Source organism: Pantherophis guttatus, chromosome 6, assembly GCF_059756535.1.
Source record: "Pantherophis guttatus breed Tessera chromosome 6, ASM5975653v1, whole genome shotgun sequence".
NCBI lineage: Eukaryota > Metazoa > Chordata > Lepidosauria > Squamata > Colubridae > Pantherophis > Pantherophis guttatus.
In genome coordinates, this window is record NC_142068.1 from 2,873,593 (window position 1) to 2,893,171 (window position 19,579).

General features: G+C 43.5%; 1 protein-coding gene across 2 annotated transcripts in view; it reads left to right on the forward strand.

Moving 5' to 3' along the window:
• Positions 1 to 4,385: 4,385 nt before the first annotated feature.
• TFRC (transferrin receptor) overlaps positions 4,386 to 19,579 on the forward strand; it is a 34,284-nt gene continuing 19,090 nt past the window's right edge. Inside the window, exons 1-5 of one of the 2 annotated variants that reach the window (XM_034408075.2) lie at positions 4,386 to 5,005; positions 12,192 to 12,257; positions 16,408 to 16,618; positions 17,496 to 17,706; positions 19,231 to 19,365. In XM_034408075.2, coding sequence (XP_034263966.2) covers positions 12,225 to 12,257; positions 16,408 to 16,618; positions 17,496 to 17,706; positions 19,231 to 19,365 — 590 coding nt within the window. In that variant the 5' untranslated portion in view covers positions 4,386 to 5,005; positions 12,192 to 12,224. Of the gene's footprint in view, positions 5,093 to 12,191; positions 12,258 to 16,407; positions 16,619 to 17,495; positions 17,707 to 19,230; positions 19,366 to 19,579 lie in introns of both variants that reach the window. The other variant, XM_034408077.2, reaches the window with a different exon arrangement.

Genomic DNA, 19,579 nt, shown 5'->3' on the forward strand with positions numbered 1-19,579 from the left:
ACAGGGTCTTCAGTGCGCAGCGAAACACCCGGAGGTCGGTGATCTTACGTATTTCCGGGGCTATATTTGGGGCTCAATTGTGGTCATAAGTGGAGGACTACTTCCCTACCTCCTGGTGGCTGTTAAAAACTAAAAAGATTTTTTTTTTAAATTAAGGTGGGGAAAAGAGTGAGAAAAAAAGAGAAAAATAACAAAGCGCCAGCTTAATCAGTAGAACAATTAAGCAGGGATTTTCCTGGGCTCTGATTAATACTTTAACTATTATTTACAGTTTCTCTGCAGTGAGCAGAAAAGCACCTGGTTTGTTTTTGTTTTTTGAATGTGCAAAAATACTGGGTGGTCTTAGCTGATCAGACTCACCTTTGCACCAACAGGAAAAGCCCCGGCAATTTTCTTGGTGATTAAAAGAGGGAAATTATTCCCAATTTACTTTATTTTTAGTCTGGAAAGTTCTCTTTTTCATCTGTGCATGACTTGCCGGATGGGGCTTTTTTTTTCCCCACACCATTCTTGCGGTCTGTCCTTCCTCTTTCACTACTCTTAAATTGGGTTTTAATTGTTTTAATTGTTAGCAGATTTCAGTTCCTGCATGTGGAGTAAAGGCACCTGGGAGAGTTTTAAAGGCCTGATCTTGCTAAGGACCAAAGCCTTGTGTTACTCGACCTTGGCAACTTTAAGATGGGTGGACTGCAAAACTCCCAAAATTCCCCAGCCACTCAACGAATAGTTGTAAGTGAAGGACTATCTGGGTACACGTCTCATAAGTAAATACAGGTAGTCCTCAACTTACGGCCACAGTTGAGCCCAAAATTTTTGTTGCTAAGTGAGATGTTGGTTAAGCGAATTTTGACTCTGTTTTACGAACCTCCTTGCCACAATTCTTAAGTCGTTGCAGTTGTTAAGTGAGCAAGACGGCTGTTAAAAGAATCGGCTTCCCCATTAACTTCGCTTGTCGCCAAGATGGTCGCGTGTCGCGAGGACACGTCAACCGTCATAAATGTGAGTCAGCTACTAAGCATCCGAATTTTCATCGCGTGGTCGTGAGGATGCTACCACGGTCGTAAGTATGACAAACGGTCCTAAGTCATTTTTTTCAGGGCCGTAGTAACTTCCAACGGTCACTAAATGAACTGTTGTAAGCCGAGGACTTCCTGTAAACTTTCGAAAGCCGAAAGCCAAACTGTTTCACGCTGCATTCACACCACCCATTTATCCTAAGGAATTCGTTTTTGGGATTCCCAATCAGAAACATATAATTCAGGCTGATTTAGCGTCACGTGCTGAACCAGGAAAAAATAAATAAATTAATTAATTAATAATAATAATAATTTAGCCGAAAGCCAACCGAGCAAGTGATACGAAGGCAGGAATTAAGTTTATGATTGACCTGGTTATACGTGCTGCCTGAACCCAAACAGAGGTGTGCAATATTTGGATCCGAGATACCTTTGTCCGTTTTTAATCCTAATATTGCACACTTCTCCGGCCGGCACGTAGATGTCTATTTTCTGGTAAACAGCAGGCGCCAGAGCTGTTCGTGACCCTTGGTGTTTCTGAGTAAATTTTCAATGGGAGGGCTGGGCCCAAATATTTGGTTGCTTCGTACAAACAAAGATTGGAAAAGCAGGCGCTGGTCTGTAACCTTGGGGCGCCTGAATTGCTAGACCTTCACGTCTGCCTTGCCAAGAGCTTGTTTTGATATCTGGGGGATGTTTTTCTGCCCCCCACCCCAAAGTTGTTTCTCCTTGACCTCGTGAAATTTCTGCCAAGTGGGGTGGGGAATGATGTTCTGGTCCTCTGATAATTGGGCCTTTAGGGTTTGGGGTGTTTAGAACAACTTTGGAAATTTCCAACTTTGGAAATTTTAAGATTTTGTGGACTCCAACACCCAGAATTCCCCAGCCAGCCATGCTACTCCTGCCTTCGGCACGAAAGCCGGCTGGGTGACTTTGGGCCAATGATCAGGAGACAGGAAGTTCTAGTTCCGCCTTAGACATGAAAGCCAACTGGGTGACTTTGGACCAATGATCAGGAGACAGGGAGTTCTAGTTCCGCCTTAGACATGAAAGCCGGCTGGGTGACTTTGGGCCAATGATCAGGAGACAGGGAGTTCTAGTTCCGCCTTCGGCATGAAAGCCGGCTGGGTGACTTTGGGCCAATGATGAGGAGACAGGGAGTTCTAGTTCCACCTTCGTCATGAAAGCCAACTGGGTGACTTTGGACCAATGATCAGGAGACAGGGAGTTCTAGTTCCACCTTAGGTATGAAAGCCAGTGGGATGACTTTGGGCCAGTCCTTCCCTCTCAGCCCTATGCACCTGACAAGGTTATTGTTGTGGGTAAAATAGGAGAAGGAAAAGGGTATTAGGAACATTCACCACCTTGAGTTACTTATAAAAGTAATAGAAGCGGCATAAAAAAATCTAATAAATAAATAAATAAGCTGCCAGCTAAAGGATTAATTTGCTCTCCTGAATTTGGGATAAAATCCTAGGTGCCCTGCAAAATGGAGTTGGGTGGGTCATCCTTTAGGGTCTACACCAAAAGTGTCCATCTTTGGCAATTTTAAGACATGCTGGCTAGGGAATTCTGGGAGTTGAAGTCCACAAGTCTTAAAATTGTCAAAGGTTCGACATTCCTGGTTTAAAGGTAGTTCGCAAGCTATGGCTGTGATGGAGCTGCCCATTATTTATTTTTATGCAATTTTTTATGCAATCCTGTGATTGCCTGGCTTAACGAGTACAATCCCTGCTCTTCCTGTTGCAGTTATTAAGTGACTGCACAGGTTGTTAAGTGGGACACAAGGTGCCTCAGAGTTGCGGGAGGTCTTTGCAACAATGCACCAGATTGTGTCAAACATTTATTTGTGCTAATTCAAGACACCCACACACATATACACACATGCATACCTATGCACACACGGTCTCTTCTGCAATAATAAAATTACAGTTTGTAGCGTAATACAGAAAGTCCTTGACCTACAACCGCAATTGGAACTAGAATTTCCATTGCTAAGCAAGGTGGCTGTTAAATCAGTCGCGTCCTGTTTTACAACCATTTTTTTTTTTTTGCCAAGGTTGTTAAGCCAATTGCTGCAACCAATCATGGAAAGGTTAAGCAAATCTGTTGAAGTCACCAATCAGGCGATCCTGGGCATTGCAAATAACACATGGCTATGATCACGTGTCCAAATTTTGTTTACATGACCGTGGGGAATGTTGCAATGGTCATAAGTGCGAGGACTAGTTGTAAGTCACTTTTTTCACTGTAATATTGGATGGTCACTAAACAAATGGTTGCAAGTTGAGGACTACCCGTAATTAAATGACGATATATTCAGTTATCCTTATGATGAGCTAACTATAAAAAAAGCAGGAGAAAGTTATAATAAGAATAACACAGGTTATCCTCAATTTATGACTGCATTTGAAGCCAAAATTTCTGTTGCTAAGTGAGACCTTGGTTAAGTGAGTTTTGCTCCATTTTACGACCATTCTTGCCGCATCTTAACAACTGCCGTTGTTAAGCTAGTAACACGGTCGTAAAATGAATCAAACCATGGTTCAACAGGCATGGAAGCATTGCTTTATTTTGTTTTGAAATCACATTGCACTTTTACTTCCTGCCGTTGGATGAAAGATGGGGAAATCACGGGAAAAACAAACAAGATGGTAATTTTGAAAATAGAAAATAATTCGGTTGAGGGCATCTTGTGATCACCTTCTGTGGAAATTCTTGCAAAAGAAAACCGAAGTAACTTCTAACGGTTTCCTTTTGCTGCAAAAGACAAATGTTTATTTTAAAACAACAGTTTTAAAGCTTTTTTTTTCCATCTGGGTATCCTAAAATGCTTGGACTTCAACTCCCAGAATTCCCCAGCCAGCACAACTGGCTGAGGAATTCTGGGAATGGAAGTCAACTGGTCTTAAAATTGCAATAACTGTTGTACTTTCCCATGGGCTCCAATTGGCTGGGCATTTTCCAATTTCTAATCCAGTTGGGATTAAATAGAAGGCAGCCACTTTTAAGAGACACAATGGGTCTTTTGCAATCAGGAATGTTTAATCACTGGATCTTTTAATTAATTGCAGCTCATTCCTATGTTTGTGTGTCCCTCCCAGCTTGTAATGAATGAGCTACTTCGTGATGCACTTTGGTTTTTGCAGCTGGTGAAGCATTTCATTTTCTGCTTCTATATAAAAGCGCTTTTTTTTTCAGAATTGCTTATATCGACATATTGAACTATTTCCATCCCGCCTGGGATTATTTCCCGCCTTTTTGCTTTGCTCCGCCCCCTCTCCAACCGCCAAAGGCCCTCTCCCTCCTCCTGATTGGCCGACGGCCAATGCCAATCGAGACGAAGGCGTCTTTTCTCGTGAAGGGCCTGAGGTGATTTCTATCCCGGCGTTTCCCGCCTCATTTGGTTCCCTCCCACCTCAGACACGCTGAGGCCCTGACCCACGTGTGCCCATTTCTCATCCTGACGTTATATTGCTGAACATGAGGGCTAGACTAGACAGCTAAATCTTCCCCTTCTCAAGGGTCGCTAAAGGACTCGTCCTAGCGCTCCCCTCGCCCGCCGGCAAGGGCGAACGATAGGTCGGCAGGCTGCCAATCCTAATAGTCCCGCCCCCTGCATGGAACTTGCCGGGGGTGGGGATAGGTGGGCGGGTTGGAGAAGGGCGAAATGCGGAGTTCTGATTACGCACCAGAGTGACCGATAGGTCGGCCGGCTGCCAATCCTAGCAGTCCCGCCCTCCTCATGGAACCTGCCTGGCGTGTGTGTTTGTGTGTGTGTGTGTGTGTGTGTGTGGAGGGGGGAGATTGGGAGAAGGGGGCGCGGAGGCTGCCGCCAATCAGCGAAGGGCGGTTGGCGCGTGCGGCGAAAGGCGGCGCTCTGATTGGCCGGCTCCTCCGCTTATATATATGCGCGCCGCGGAGAGGACCGCGTGCAGTGGAGGGAGAGCGAGCGGAGAGGAGGAGCGTTGCGCCTCTCGCTTTTACGGGTGAGGTTACGCAAGGGCGGGGCCTGCGGGTGTCACGTATTCCGCTGAACTGAGCTGCCCTTCGCGGGGAAGAACCAGCCGGGGAAGGTGAAGCACCGCGCGCTTGGGGGGGGGGGGGGTTGCAGAATAGAATAGATAGAAGGGGGGGGCTTTTTTCCTGCATGCACGTAGGAATGCAACCATGCGCGTCTTGCATTGCATGCTCTCCTTTTGGCTGGAAAGCTTTGCTTGCCCCGGGGGAGGGAGGGAAGGAAGGAAGGAAGGAAAGACAAGCCGCTGCAAAGACCCGGCTGCTGCGGCCTGCACCATGTGCTTTTGGCGAGGCCATTTTGGACGGAGGGGAGGGAGTGGGTGGGGGTCTCTCTCTCTCTCTCAGCAGCCCCCAGGACAGCGCATGGGCTAGCTTCCACGTGTCTTTGAGCACGTGGCCCCAGCTGCATCCTCACCTTGGGGGGAGGAAGAGGAGGGTGAGCCCCCCCCCAACAGGTTGTCCCTTATGTCCTTGCACGGGCAAGACCCCCCCCCCATGGAATAAGCACCTAAATATATATGTTATAAGAGCCTAATTTATGTTTATATGCTTTGCAAAGTTTCTCTGGGCGGCTTGTAGTAGCATATGGGAAGAAGGTCCAACTTTGGCAACTTTGAAGACCTGGGGACTCCAACTACCAGAATTCCCCAGCCAGCTCTGCTGGCTGGGGAATTCTGGGAGTTGAAGTCCCCAGGTCTTCAAAGTTGCCAAGGTTGGACAGCCTTGATATATAAAAACATTGATAACGGTATGGAGGTGTCCAGAATGATGATTTTTGCACCTATCTTGGCCACCACCCTAGGAAAGTAACATTTTATATATATATATATGTATGTGTGTGTGTATATATATATATAATATATATATATAGTGTGTGTGTGTGTGTGTGTGTGTGTGTGTGTCTCACTAGGCAGCATAGGGCCTGCTGGCTGCCAGAAGAAGGGGGGGGAAAGCCCAGAATCAGTGGATGTGACTCCACTGAGCTAGGGCTGTAGAAAGAAAAATCTTGGTTACGGAGGAGAAACCTGGCTAAAAGAAAAACATAGATATAGATATAGATATATTGGTTTGATTAAAGCTTGTGTTGGATTCAGGTCTGTGGTGTGGGAAAACCTGCCTTTTTCTTGTTTCTGTGACATTGACATTCCAGTTCCTCCTTGAGCCACAGTAGTTTCCTCCAATGGCTTTGAATTCCTTTAAAGTTAAAGCATTTCCTCTCGGCCATAATGGCTCCCTCCATATCTTGCAAGTCACCTATTTGTCCTCTGCTGTTGCAGAAATTAGATTCATCCTTGGAAACCCGGGTTAATGGCTCCCCTTTATAAACTTAAAGCCAGGAGATGTTTGCTAGTGCTGGCCAGGATGAGTTAAATGTTGGGATTGCTTTTAATGCCTTAAAGGAGGAAGCTGTGAATCTCTCAATGAACACTAGACTTTTGGGGGTGGCTGCAAATGAATTGCTGATGGTTTTTACTGCGTAAATTAACATTGTTGGGCTTCAAAGCCACGATTTAGCAACTTTAAACGAGTTTGAGAGCCACTTTCATTGTCCCCCCCAGGCGAGGAACCAGGAAACTGAGTTCTAATTCTGCCTTTAGGTGTGAAAGCTGGTTAAATGACTTTGGGTCTCAGCCCAACCTACCTTGCTAGGTTGTTTTGTGAGGGAAAGGCATATTAGAGATGTTTAGCCTTCAGTTATTTATAAAAATAAAGGATTAAAAATCTAAACCCCATTTAATTATATAAAAGCTGACCTATAATTTAGTTCATTTTATAATTTACTGATAATTATATCAGTATAATCAGTATAGTTTATAAAAAAACTGAATTATAATTACCAAGTTTATTATAACATTAAATAATTTATATCAGTTTAGATTGAATTATGAAAAACTAATTTTAAAACTAAAGGCTAATATAAGGAAACGACATCTTTAATATTGTGTGCCCACCCTCTCTTTTTAATGTTAGAATGTTTTTAAAGATTAGTTTGCTTCTAATCAGAATGAAGGGCTTTGTTCTTGGTTTATAATATCTTGCTATGCTTATGTGTATTTCCTTGTAGAAGAAAACAAAATTTAATGTTTAAAGCTATGAATGATTCCCCCCTTCCGTGTTCTCTCCTTTTCTTCATAAGGGACTTGCTTGAGGGGATTTGCCCAATCTCTTAATTATGCTTATAAATATAGTAAACTGTAAATAGCAATTTTAGTTTTATTCCTTTCCTCATTCTTTCCATCATGTTGCTTGCCTTTTCCTACGACCACCTTCTGAGTCAGCACTTGAATTGTCCACCATAACCTTAATTTTCCTTTTCTTAATCATTGCTAAGACTAGCTCTACATATGGGAGAAGCTATTTTTCCTTATATGCATCCTTTTATAGTACACCTGGTAACACTTGAATGGAAAATAGAATTTAGTGTCAACCTACGTTTTGTGAACTTGCAGACATGGGCATTGTAAGGACTGACTCTAATGTAATAAACAAATAGATTTGTATATGAGACTGTTAGTTTAAATCTCCCCTTTAGGAAATTTATCTTTAAATGTTACCGACTGGTAAAATTACTTTAAAACCTATGGAGGAAGTATGTATATATACACACACACTTTACAAATATATGTTTAAACATGCTATCAAGTATGCTTTCTTGGGTCTAATACAATAGTAAAGTTTTATCTACAGAACGTTGCACTTTTTAACTTAACAGTTTTATTATAAGTATGCCACAAATGCAGTCAAATACTTATTTTTTGCATTTTTAAAAAACTTACAACAAAGAATTTGGGCAATTAGTACAATATTAGGAAACCCTGCGTGTGTATAAATGCATTTGTTTTTGAAGAAGTGCAAATAATTTTGCTAGAAAATTAGCAGTTTAGTGTTTGAATTTAGAAAATTTGAATAAATGTCAGCTGAACCTGTTCATCTGTCATTTCTCTTCAGATTTTTAGACCGCTGCTCTCAAATGCCAGGTCATAATTTGGGAGCTTGTATTGAGCAGATAAAGGCATCAATGTATGTGGGAGAGACCCTTGGTTGGCCTTAAAGATATTGAAAACTTTGAATATTTAATATTTGAAATGCATAGGGATCTCTCTGTTTCGATGTGTCCCATCCCCCCAATGACTTTATACATGCTTACCAATTGAAGATTAACTTCTAAGTGTTGCAACAGTACTTTAAACTGGATAGATGAAGCCAGCTGCAGCAATATAAATGTGAAATATTTGAATATTTAGTATATGTTGCTATCAGATACTGACTTTCTAAATATCAGGAGTTTGCTGTGTTCAAGTGGTAATGAGTTCCTTTTTGCAAGGGTGACTTGTATGCAAAAATTAGCCATTATCAAAGATAATTTCTCACGGTGATCCATGAACGCTTTTGTTTTATTTGTATAAATGCAAGTTCCTTATTTTAGCTAATCTGGAAAGGAAATAGAAAGAAGCAGTTTGCTGCTTCCTCAGAAAGGAGTAATTTTACGTTTGTTACTTGTTCAGATAAATTAGGCAAGACCCTATAAAAAGTATGAAGCTTTTAAATACGTTCTAGCAAGTAAAGATAAATCTGAAAGGCTTGTTACAAAAGAGACTGTATGTTCCACTTTTCTTTATTCAATTTTTATCGTATGAAGTACTACTCGGTTACTTCTCTGTTCAAATTTGCAGTGGCCTATTTCTTCATATCTTCTCCTGAAAAGGTGGGGTCTGATTTGCTTCATATCTCTTGCATAGCAGTCTAAACTAGCCAGAAAGCATCCAGTTTTCCTTGAAATGGTTAATCTGTTCTAGCCAGAACATGTGCAGGCACTGAGCTTTTGCCAAGAATTAAGATTTCTATCGTAGCCTGCAACTTGAGAGTGGCTCCTCGTTTAGCTGTAAAAATGCTCTCATTACATTGATTCTAAATATGCAAACGTTTAAATACCTTTTTCCGTGGGTTGTTTTTTTTTTTTTTTTTTAAATGGAAGCATGGAAGTGATTTAAACCTTGCATTTGAGCCCAAAACTTGTTTCTAAGTGAAATAAGTCAATTTTGCCCCATTTTATAACCTTTCCTGCCACCGTTGTTAAAGTGAAACACGGCAGGTGTTAAATTAGTAACGGGGTTGTTAAATGAATCCGGCTTCCCCATTGCATGTAGGAAGGTCGCAAAAGATCACATGACTCCAGGACACTGTAACCGTCATAAATGCAAGCCAGCATCCAAATTTTGGTCATGTGACCACGGGGATGCTGCAACAGTCGTAAGTGTCGTCGTAACTTTGAATGGTCACTAAACGAACTTTTAAGTCAAGGACTAGGTGTAGTTGTAGCTTCCTTTTCAGGGTTTGCCTGTGCATCAAAATCTAAGAAAGTATGCAAGTTTTTTTGGGGGGGGGGGGAAATAAGGGTCTGAAATAGAAGCATTGGGAATTTAAGTGGGACAATTTGGTGCATGACACAATCGACCTCATTAGCGGCTATAAAAGGCAGCACTTACTGTACCTTATTCAGAACTGGCTTTAAGTCAAACCTTTGTTTAAAATGTAGGCAGGCCAGCTGGAAACAATACAGGGAGTCCTCAAGTTACGACCACAATTGAGCCCAAAATTCATGTTGCTAACCGAAACATTTGTTACCCTTATGTTGAGTTACATATAAAAAAGCAGGAGGAAAGTTATAATAATAATAGCAATCACACAGGTCCTTGACTGTACGACCACATCTGAGGCCAACATTTCTGTTGCTAAGTGAGACTTTGGTTAAGTGAATTTTGCCCCCTTTTACGACCTTTCTTGCCACAGTTCAGTGAATCATTGCAGTTAGGTTAGTAATGCAGTTAAGTGAATCTGGCTTCCCCGTTTGACTTCGTTTGTTAGAAGGTCGCAAAAGGGGATCATGTGACCCCGGGGGACACTGCAGCCGTCGTAAATAAGAACCAGTTGCCAAGTATCTGAATTTTGATCACGCGATTAAAATGGGGGGCGCTGCAATTGTCGTAAGTGTGGGAAACGGTCATAAGTCACCTTTTTTCAGTGCTGTAACTTTAAACGGTCACTAAATGAACTGTTGTAAGTCGAGGACTACCTGTAGTAAGCCAATCCCCCCCCCCCCCCCCGTCAAAAAAAAATTAGGGGTGGGAAACCAGACAGTTCCACCAACCTTCAAACAATGGCTGGTGCAGACTCCCCCCCCCCTTGTAGAGGACTGTATTCAAAGCAACTTGTGATAAAACCAATTATCAAAGATAAAGCAAGTTAAATCAAGTAAGACAACACTTCAGTAGCTTCCATACCAAAGTAAGGTGGACTTATTTTAGTATTTTAATACAGGTGACTTAAGAGCATTTAATTCATTTAGTGACCGAAGTTACAGCAGCACTGACAAAAGGGACTTAACAGCCATTTTTCTCACCATTGCAGCACCTCTGTGGGCATGTCAGAATTTGGACACTTGGCAACTGGCTCATATTTATGACGGTCGCAGTGTCCCGGGATCCCCCTCTTTGCGACCTTCTGAGTAGCAAAGTCAGTGGGGAAGCCGGATTCATTGCACAACCCCGTCACTAAACTTAACAATTGCAATGTGAGGTGAAACACCGCAATTCTTAACTTAACAACTCTGGCAAGAAAAGTCACAAAACGGGGCAGAACTGCCTTGTTTAGCAACAGAATTCCGGGACTCAATTGTGGTCATAAATCGAGGACTGCCAGTATATCACAGTCTAATAAGCGTTAAGGGAAGGGGGAAGCAAAGGGAAGCAATTGTCCGTGTTTGTCTATAGCAGGGGTCCCCAAACTTGGCAGCTTTAAGACTTGTGGACTTCCAACTCCCAGAATTCTGGGAGTTGAAGTCCACAAGTCTTAAAGCTGCCATGTTTGAAGACCTCTGGTCTATAGCACACAGTGAGATGATATTGCAATTTAAAAGCTGTATGCCTTGAAATGCTGGTATGAGCAAAAAAAACCTGAGATGGAAAACGGACGTGTATGTGTGCTCGTTCTCCACTGCTAATCCTGCTTTTGGCGAGATCTTTTAATCCCCAGAATTTGTCCTAAACCTACATTTATGTTGATTTTGTTATATTTCCTGTTTAGCACAGTTTGTGGGAAATAACTCTCTGCCTCTTTTGGCTTCAGCTCCTCAGCTTTCCAAGTTTGGTTTACAATGGGGAATGCAAATAGAACTATTTTCTGAATGTAGATTTTGCTGAACGTCATCCCGGCTATATAGGAGGCAGTTAAAGCCTCATGCCTAGGCTGCCCATGTTTGCATTGCTGTCACGAAACACAAGAACATGTTCGCACCCTTAAAGTTTGGATTAATTCCCTGGGGTTGGGTCCTATAATCTACGTCTCGAGTCGAGAGGGTGGTACTGGCTGCGGAAGTGTTTGGCTTTCTGGCAGTTGCCAGGTTATTGTTAGCATAATGCCAGCAAACCTTTACTACTACACTGGACATGAGCTAATGCCTGGAAACCACATTATTCATTGATAATACAGTAATTACAGGAGCAGAAGGGTGTGGTTGCTGAATCTCTATGGGAAATAGATGCCGTGTTCTAATATTTAACAAAATAAAGGACCTTGGAGGTCTTTTAGTCCAACCCCCTGCTCAGACAAGAGACACTACATCATTTCAGACAAATGGTTGTCCACTCCTTTCTTAAAAGCCTCCAGTGTTACAGCACCCACAATTTCTAGAGGCAAGTCCTTCCACTGATTAATTGTTCTCTGTCAGGAAATTTCTCCTTGGTTCTAGGTTGCTTCTCTCCTTGATGAGTTTCCATCCGTTGCTTTTTGTCCTGCCTTCAGGTGCTTTGGGGAATAGCTTGACACCACCTCTTCTTTGTGGCAGCCCCTCAAATATTGGAAGACTGTTATCATGTCAACCCTGGTCCTTCTTTTCATTAGACATACTCCATTCCTGCAAATGTTCTATATATGTTTCAGCCTTCATGTAATCAAGTGTACAAGTTGTACATTAAACGTACACTACATTAAATGTAATCTAACATGAGTGTACAACACGGTGGTTTACAACGATCAAATAAAATTGCATTATTAAACAAATTGTAATAATTTCTAGAGGCCTGGTAGCTGTACCTTTGTAAATTACTTTTCGTGCCAATGAAGCTTTGCTAAGTTACTATGTTTTCTGACTTCTAGGTTCCAGTTAAGTAGCTGAAGAAATCTGGAATTATGGATCACGCCAGGAAAGCAATATTTAACATGGTAAGTATGTTAATAGATATAAGAATGAATATGCCAGACTAAGATTAGAAATTGTCTCTTGTTACGCAGTTTAGCGTCATCCGTCACCTGTTTTCAACCCACTGCTGTAGATGGATAGTCCTTGGTTTGCCGCTTCTTCTTCAGTGACTGTTATGACTGGTCCTCAAAGTTCTGACCATCTCAGCGCTTCCACAATCATGTGATCGCAATCTGGTCACTTGGCAACCGGCTGGCACTTATGGTTGAAGCATACGTGACCATGTGTGATTTGCAACCTTCCCAGCTGACCCACAAGCAAAGTCAGTGAGGAAATCTACCCCATGCACCCTTTTCCAGCCCCTCTGCACTCAACAACCACTTATGCACCCTCCCCAAACTTTGCTCTGCTCATATCGTACCTGCCTAGCCACCCATGAATCCTCTCTCATCCGGCATTAGTTTCCCAAGCTCAAACTGTACTCGTGCTGCCCCTCCTCAGTTCCCTGTGCAGCCCCTGAGCCCTCTTCCACCCAGATAGAAAGTCCCTACAGAGAGTGGTGAGGACAGTGGAGAAGATTATAGGAAGTTCACTTTCCGTTATTCAGGTTGCTGCTTACAAGCGCTATGCGCTTAGAGCCCGAAGCATTGTTAGAGACCCCCCACACACCCACTTTACGGTCTGTTTCTGTTGCTTCCCTCTGGGAGGAGGTTTCAGAGTACTTCTAGCAGGACTACCAGATCCTGGAACAGCTTTGTTCCCTAGGCCATCCGTCTGGCAAACTCCCAAGATTCGTTTCTCTCACCATGTACATGTATACATCCAAACTAGATTGTTGTTACTCCGTGTCTCATAATATATGTGGGTATATGCATAATTTTGTGTTTGTTTATTCTGTCATGTTTATGTAGTGTATATTGGAGGTGGAGACCCTTTGAGAGCTGTATGCAACGAAATTTTCATTTTAACATATGCCGATTAGTGTACATTGAAAGTAGCCATAAAGTTATTCTAAATCAGTAGCCACTTACCTGCCTGCTGACCTACCACCTGGGACTTGCAAACCTTCCCTTGGCTTCCTCACTGACTTGGTTGTTGGAAGCTGGCTGGGAGTTACAAGGAGGTGCTCGCTTAACGATCCACGGTCCTCGTTTAACAACAGTGATATGGCGTCACACATTTTGCCTAGGTTAGCAAAGGCAATTCCACACCCAGTTGCTGTTGTAACTCAAGGACCACTTGCAATCATGAAAGCTCCTTCCACCGCAGGTGGCCCTGGTTCGCTTTGCCAGTTGGCATGCTGTTAAGGCGGCCCGCTTGAAATCGCTGAATGCTTATTGGCTAACCAGCAAACCTGGTATGCCTGATTTTTTACTCCTACAGGAAGCTACCTGAGAGCATGTCAGACCACAGTGTAATTAGCTAGCCTTTGAGAAGCGCTGCAGGCAGCAAGGAGGAAGAATGAGGCAATCTCTTGATTTAATGCTAGCTTCATTTCAAGGCTGTTGAAATGTGTGTAGAAAGAACTGTTTCAGCTCCTGGGACTGCAACACAACAGAGGGGAGAACCAGTGGTTTGTTCTAGTGATGAAGACACCGGGCTAAAAACTAGGAGACACTGAGTTCCAGTCCCGCCTTAGCCATGAAAGCCAGCTGGGTGACTTTGGGCCTATCACCAGAAGACTGGGAGTTCTAGTCCTGCTATAGGCATGAAAGCCGGCTGGGTGACTTCGGGCCTATCACCAGGAGACTGAGAGTTCTAGTCCTGCTATAGGCATGAAAGCCGGTTGAGTGACTTTGGGCCTATCACCAGGAGACTGGGAGTTCTAGTCCTGCTATAGGCATGAAAGCCGGCTGAGTGACTTTGGGCCTATCACCAGGAGACTGGGAGTTCTAGTCCTGCTATAGGCATTAAAGCCAGCTGAGTGACTTTGGGCCTATCGCCAGGAGACTGGGAGTTCTAGTCCTGCTATAGGCTTGAAAGCCGGCTGGGTGACTTTGGGCCTACCGCCAGGAGACTGGGAGTTCTAGTCCCGCGAAAGCTAGCTGGATGACTTTGGGCTAATTGCCAAGAAACCAAACGAGACCAAAAATATGCATAACGACATACAAACAAATTACACAATTTATGTATAAAATTTAAGATTAGAATCTTGAGGGAAGAGGTGATTATTTAGCAGCATCTTAAATGCTGAAAGAAGGAGCCAGGTGTACCAGTGTGTTAAACCTCTGAGAACGGCTGCACCTTTTGAAGGGCCTCTCTTGATTTGAATAGCTGGGGGAAATTTTAGTAACTCAGTGCCGCCCAGTTTCATGAGTGTATAAAATTACAGCAGTTACACTCAGTTCCTTCCTCCACTTTCACTAGAAAAAGAGGTTGTTGAGAACTTACTCTTGAAGCAAATGGCTTCACTTCTGCATTTGGTTCTACTGCAGAATATTTGGTTGTTGCCTTTGCAGTTGGTGGAATTAAAAGCTTACAGGTAGTCCTTAACTTACAACCATTCATTTAGTGACTGTTTGAAATTGCGACAGCACTGGAAAAAGTGACTTATGACATGTTTTTTCAGACAACCGTTGCAGCATCCCCATCGTCACATGATCAAAATTCAGGCGCTTGGCAACTGGCACATACAGGTAGTCCTCAAGTTGCGACCATAATTGAGCCCAAAATTTATGTTGCTAAGTGAGAAATTCATTAAGTGAGTTTTGTCCCATCTTACACCTTTTCCTGCCAGCGTTGTTAAGTGAATCACTGCAGTTGTTAAACTAGTAACATGGTGGTTAAGTGAATCAGGCTCCCCCATTGACTTTGCTTGTCAGAAGGCCGCAAAAAAGAGGATCACGTGACTCCAAGACACTGCAGCCGTCATAAATGTGAGTCAGTTGTCAACCATCCGAATGTAAACCACAGGGATGCTGCAACAGTCGTAAGTGTGAAAAATGGTCATAAGTCGGTTTTTTCAGTGCCGTTGTAACTTTGAACGGTCACTAAGCGAACTCAAGAACTACCTGTATCTATGACCGGTGTAGTGTTCTGGGGTCATGTGATCATTATTTGTAAACCTTCCCAGCTGACCTGCACAGTCAATGAGAGAAGCCAGATTTTCTTAATGACCACATGATTCACTTAGCAACCACAGTGATTCACCTAATAACTCTGGTTGTAAAATTGGGCCCAACTCCACTCTCTTGCTTAGCAGTGTAAATTTTGGATTCTGTTGGGGGCCGTAAGTGGAGGATCACCTGTACCTGAGTCAACCAACAGGCCTTTCTGCTTAGTTAGGATTAAAATAAAAATAAAAGACTTGGAATAACTTTATTGTCACTTTGAATGTACACTAATCGACACACATTAAAATAAAATTTCATGGCGTACAGCATAAGTACATACAAAATTATGCATATACCCACAAATATTATATGACACGGAGGAACAACAGTCTAGTTCGGATGTATTCATGTACATGGCAAGAGAAACAAATCTTGTGAGTTTACCAGAAGGATGACATATATAGGGAACAAAGCTACTCCAGAATCTGGTAAAAGTCCTACTAGAAATATTTTGAAATCTCCTCCCAGAGGGGTGCGACAGAAACAGACCATGAAGTGAGTGTGTGGGGTCTTTAATGATGCTTGAGCTCTAAGCACATAGCGTTTATAAGCAATATCCTGAATAAGGGGAAGTGAGCTTCCTATAATCTTCTCCACTGTCCTCACCACTCTCTGTAGGGACTTTCTATCTGAGGCACTGCTGCCAGCAAACTAAGCAGGGATGCAGTTTGTTAAAAAGCTATCCATCTTGCCTCTGTAAAAAGTGACCAGGAAAGGAGGAGAAAGATGTGCTCTCCTTCTGAATTTAAATTCCTCCAAAAACAGGACATAACCTTTAGGACATACCAGATTTACCCACCACCATTAGAATAGCAAAAGACACAAAGCTCGCTACATCGCACAACCCCCTGGAGCATCTCAAACACAAAACCTCAGAAAACCTACAAAGATCCATCCATTCATTCATCCATTTTGTCAGCTGTTCCTTCCAGCTCTTAAGCATGTAGCGCTTATGAGCCGTATCCTGCATAACAGGAAGCGAGATTGTACCGTTTTGTACAAGAAAGAGCAACTTTATTTTTTTTCCCCACTCTCGTGCGATCGAATCTCTCCTCTCTAGTTCGGAGCCGAGCCCCTCTCCTATACTCGCTTCAGTTTGGCCCGACAGCCGGACGGGGACAGCAGCCGGGTGGAAATGAAACTCTCCGCCGAGGAAGAGGAAGCAGGGGAAAACGGCATGATCGACCATCTGCCCCCCAGGAAAGTCAAAGGCAGGAACCATCGGCACCTGTGCTGCTTGTGTGGCGGGGCGGCCCTGCTTTTACTAATAGGTAAGATGAGCAGAGGCACGATTGGCTGCTGGAAACCCTTAATGGAGATCGTCATGTGATCCCCGCTTGCCACCTTCTGGTTAGCAAAATCAATGGGGAAGCCAGATTCACTCAACTGTGGCCAGAAATGTCGTAAAATTGGGCCAAGCTGACCTAAAAGCATGGTCTCGCTTAGCAACAGAAATGTTGGGGGTCAGTTGTGGTCGCATAGTGGAGGACTACCTGTACTGCCAGGCCAACTTTTTAAAATAATCATGGAGTTATCAATAGAATTGGGTTGTTATTCGTTAGGTTATCGTTACAGAAATGGCTGTTTTAAGTTGAGGGTATAATTCTATTAAGAGCCTTGATAGTACAGTGGTCTACGCACCCTGTTATTAACACAGCTGCCTGCAATTTACTGCTGGTTCGAATCTCTCCAAGGCTCAAGGTTGACTCAGCCTTCCATCCTTTCTAAGGTAGGTGAAATGAGGACCCAGTTTGTGGGGGCAATAAGCTGACTTTGTATAAATATACAAAAGGATGAAGGCTATTGCTTAACACACTGTAAGCCGCCCTGAGTCTCCGGAGAAGGGCGGCATATAAATCAATTTTTTAAAAAAAGGGGGTGGTGCTTTTTCCCCCCAAAAGGAACTGGGCTTCCTTGGTTTTTTTTTTTCCTTGAAGATGCTTCCCTTCTCACCCAAGAAGCTTCTTCACTTCTAACTTCAGATGAAGTTTCTTGGATGAGAAGCGAAAGGGTTTCCAAGAAGCAAGTCCCAGTTGCCTTGAGATCTTGTCAACAAATGCAGCGGTGTGTGAATTGTGCTGCTCTTTTCGATGTTACGTCTTCACCCAGTAAATCCTGAATGTCTTCCATCTGGTTCACCTTTCGCAGGATTTTTGTTTGGCTACATAAGTTTCCGTGCCCGGATGCCACCGGCGGCAAAGTGTAACAATGGCGTAGTGTCATCGAGTGACGAGATCGCCTATTCATCTTTATACCCTGAAGCCAACAATCCCCCATCTGATCCAGTGCTCTATTGGGGAGACCTGAAGAAATTACTGGGCGATCGGCTAGCCAAGGCCAATTTCGAAACAACGATCCGGTAAGGATTTCCCGATAGTCCCTTCCGATGTAGAAGGACGGTTTTAACATATGGACAGCTGTGCGTCTGGCTCCGTTGGATGCAGAATAACAGAGTTCGAAGGGACCTCGAAGGTCTATTAGTCCAACCTTAATACCTTTACAGACAAATGTTTGTCCAATCCCTTCTTAAAAACACCCAGTGATGGGGCACCTACAACCTTTAAAGTTCAGTGATTAATTGTTCTCACTCTCAGGAAATTTCTCCTTAGTTTTAGGTTGCTTTTCTCCTTGATGAGTTTCCATCCGTTGCTTCTTGCTCCATTTCTGCCCTCAGTTGCTTTGGAGAATAGCTTGACTCCCTCTTCTCTGGCAGCCTCTCAAATACTGGAAGACTGCTATCATGTCACCTGTAGACCACCTTTTCATTAAACTAGACAAACCCCAATTCCCGCAATTGTTCTTCATATATTTTAGCTTCCAGTTCCCTAATCATCTTCGTTGCTCTTCTCTCCACTCTTTATGGGATCTCAGCATTTTTTTTATAACCAAAAATGGATGCAATATTCCAAGTGGTGACTTACAAGTCTTCAGCGACAGCAATAGCCCTTAGACTTATACAGTGCTTCACAGTGCTTTTACATCCCTCTCTGAGTGGTTTACGGAGTCAGCCTCTTGCCCCCAACAATCTGGGTCCTCATTTTACCCACCTTGGAAGGACGGAAGGCTGAGTCAACCTTGAGCCGGTCAGGATCGAACTGCTGGCAGTGGGCAGAGTTAGCCTGCAATACTGCATAGGAAGGAAGGAAGGGCACTAGCATTTAGTCTTATATACAGCTTTACAGCCCTCTCTGAGCAGTATACAGAGTCAGCCTCTTGCCCCCAAGAATTTGGGTCCTCATTTTAGCAACCTCAGAAGGACGGAAGGCTGAGTCAACCTTGAGCTGATCAGGATCGAACTGCTGGCAGTGGGCAGAGTTAGCCTGCAATACTGCATAGGAAGGAAGGAAGGGCACTAGCATTTAGTCTTATATACAGCTTTACAGCCCTCTCTGAGCAGTATACAGAGTCAGCCTCTTGCCCCCAAGAATTTGGGTCCTCATTTTAGCAACCTCAGAAGGACGGAAGGCTGAGTCAACCTTGAGCCAGTCAGGATTAAAACCCTGGCAGTGGGCAGAATCAGCTTGCAATACTGTATTCTAACTACTGCGCCACCACAAAAGGGAGGGAGAAAGGAAGAGCAATAGCATTATACTTACATACTGCTTCACAGTGCTTTTACAGCCCTCTCTAAGCGGTTTACAGAGTCAGCCTCTTGCCCCCAACAATCTGGGTCCTCATTTTACCGACCTCGGAAGGATGGAAGGCTGAGTCAACCTTGAGCCTGTCAGGATTGAACTGCTGGCAGCCGGCAGTCAGTAGAAGTTGCCTGCATTATTGAGTTGTAATCAAGGCGCCATCACTTTATAAAGTAGCATTAACAGTTTGTGTGAAGACGATGGTCTTAGAGAACACCTGACTTTTGATTCCTTCGTTCCTCTAATAGGGAAGTGTCCTCTGAGAATCACGAAGCCGGCAGTGGACGGGACGAGATTCTGGCTAATAACATCCACAATAACTTTGAGTCTTACAACTTGGATAAAGTCTGGGATGATGAGCATTATGTCCGTCTCCAAGCCAGGTAGGAAGTTCGCCTCAAGATTTCCTCAGGGGAGTGGTCGTACTTGCAGTCCTGCCCCCCAATCCCAAATTCAATTCCACAGCAAAGCTGGCTGAGGAATTCTGGGAGTTGGAAGTCCACAAGTCTTAAAGTTGCCAAGTTTGGAGACCCCTGTTTTAGATAGACAGCCTTGTAAATTGAAATAGATATTTTAAAATGCCGTTTTGAAGCATGC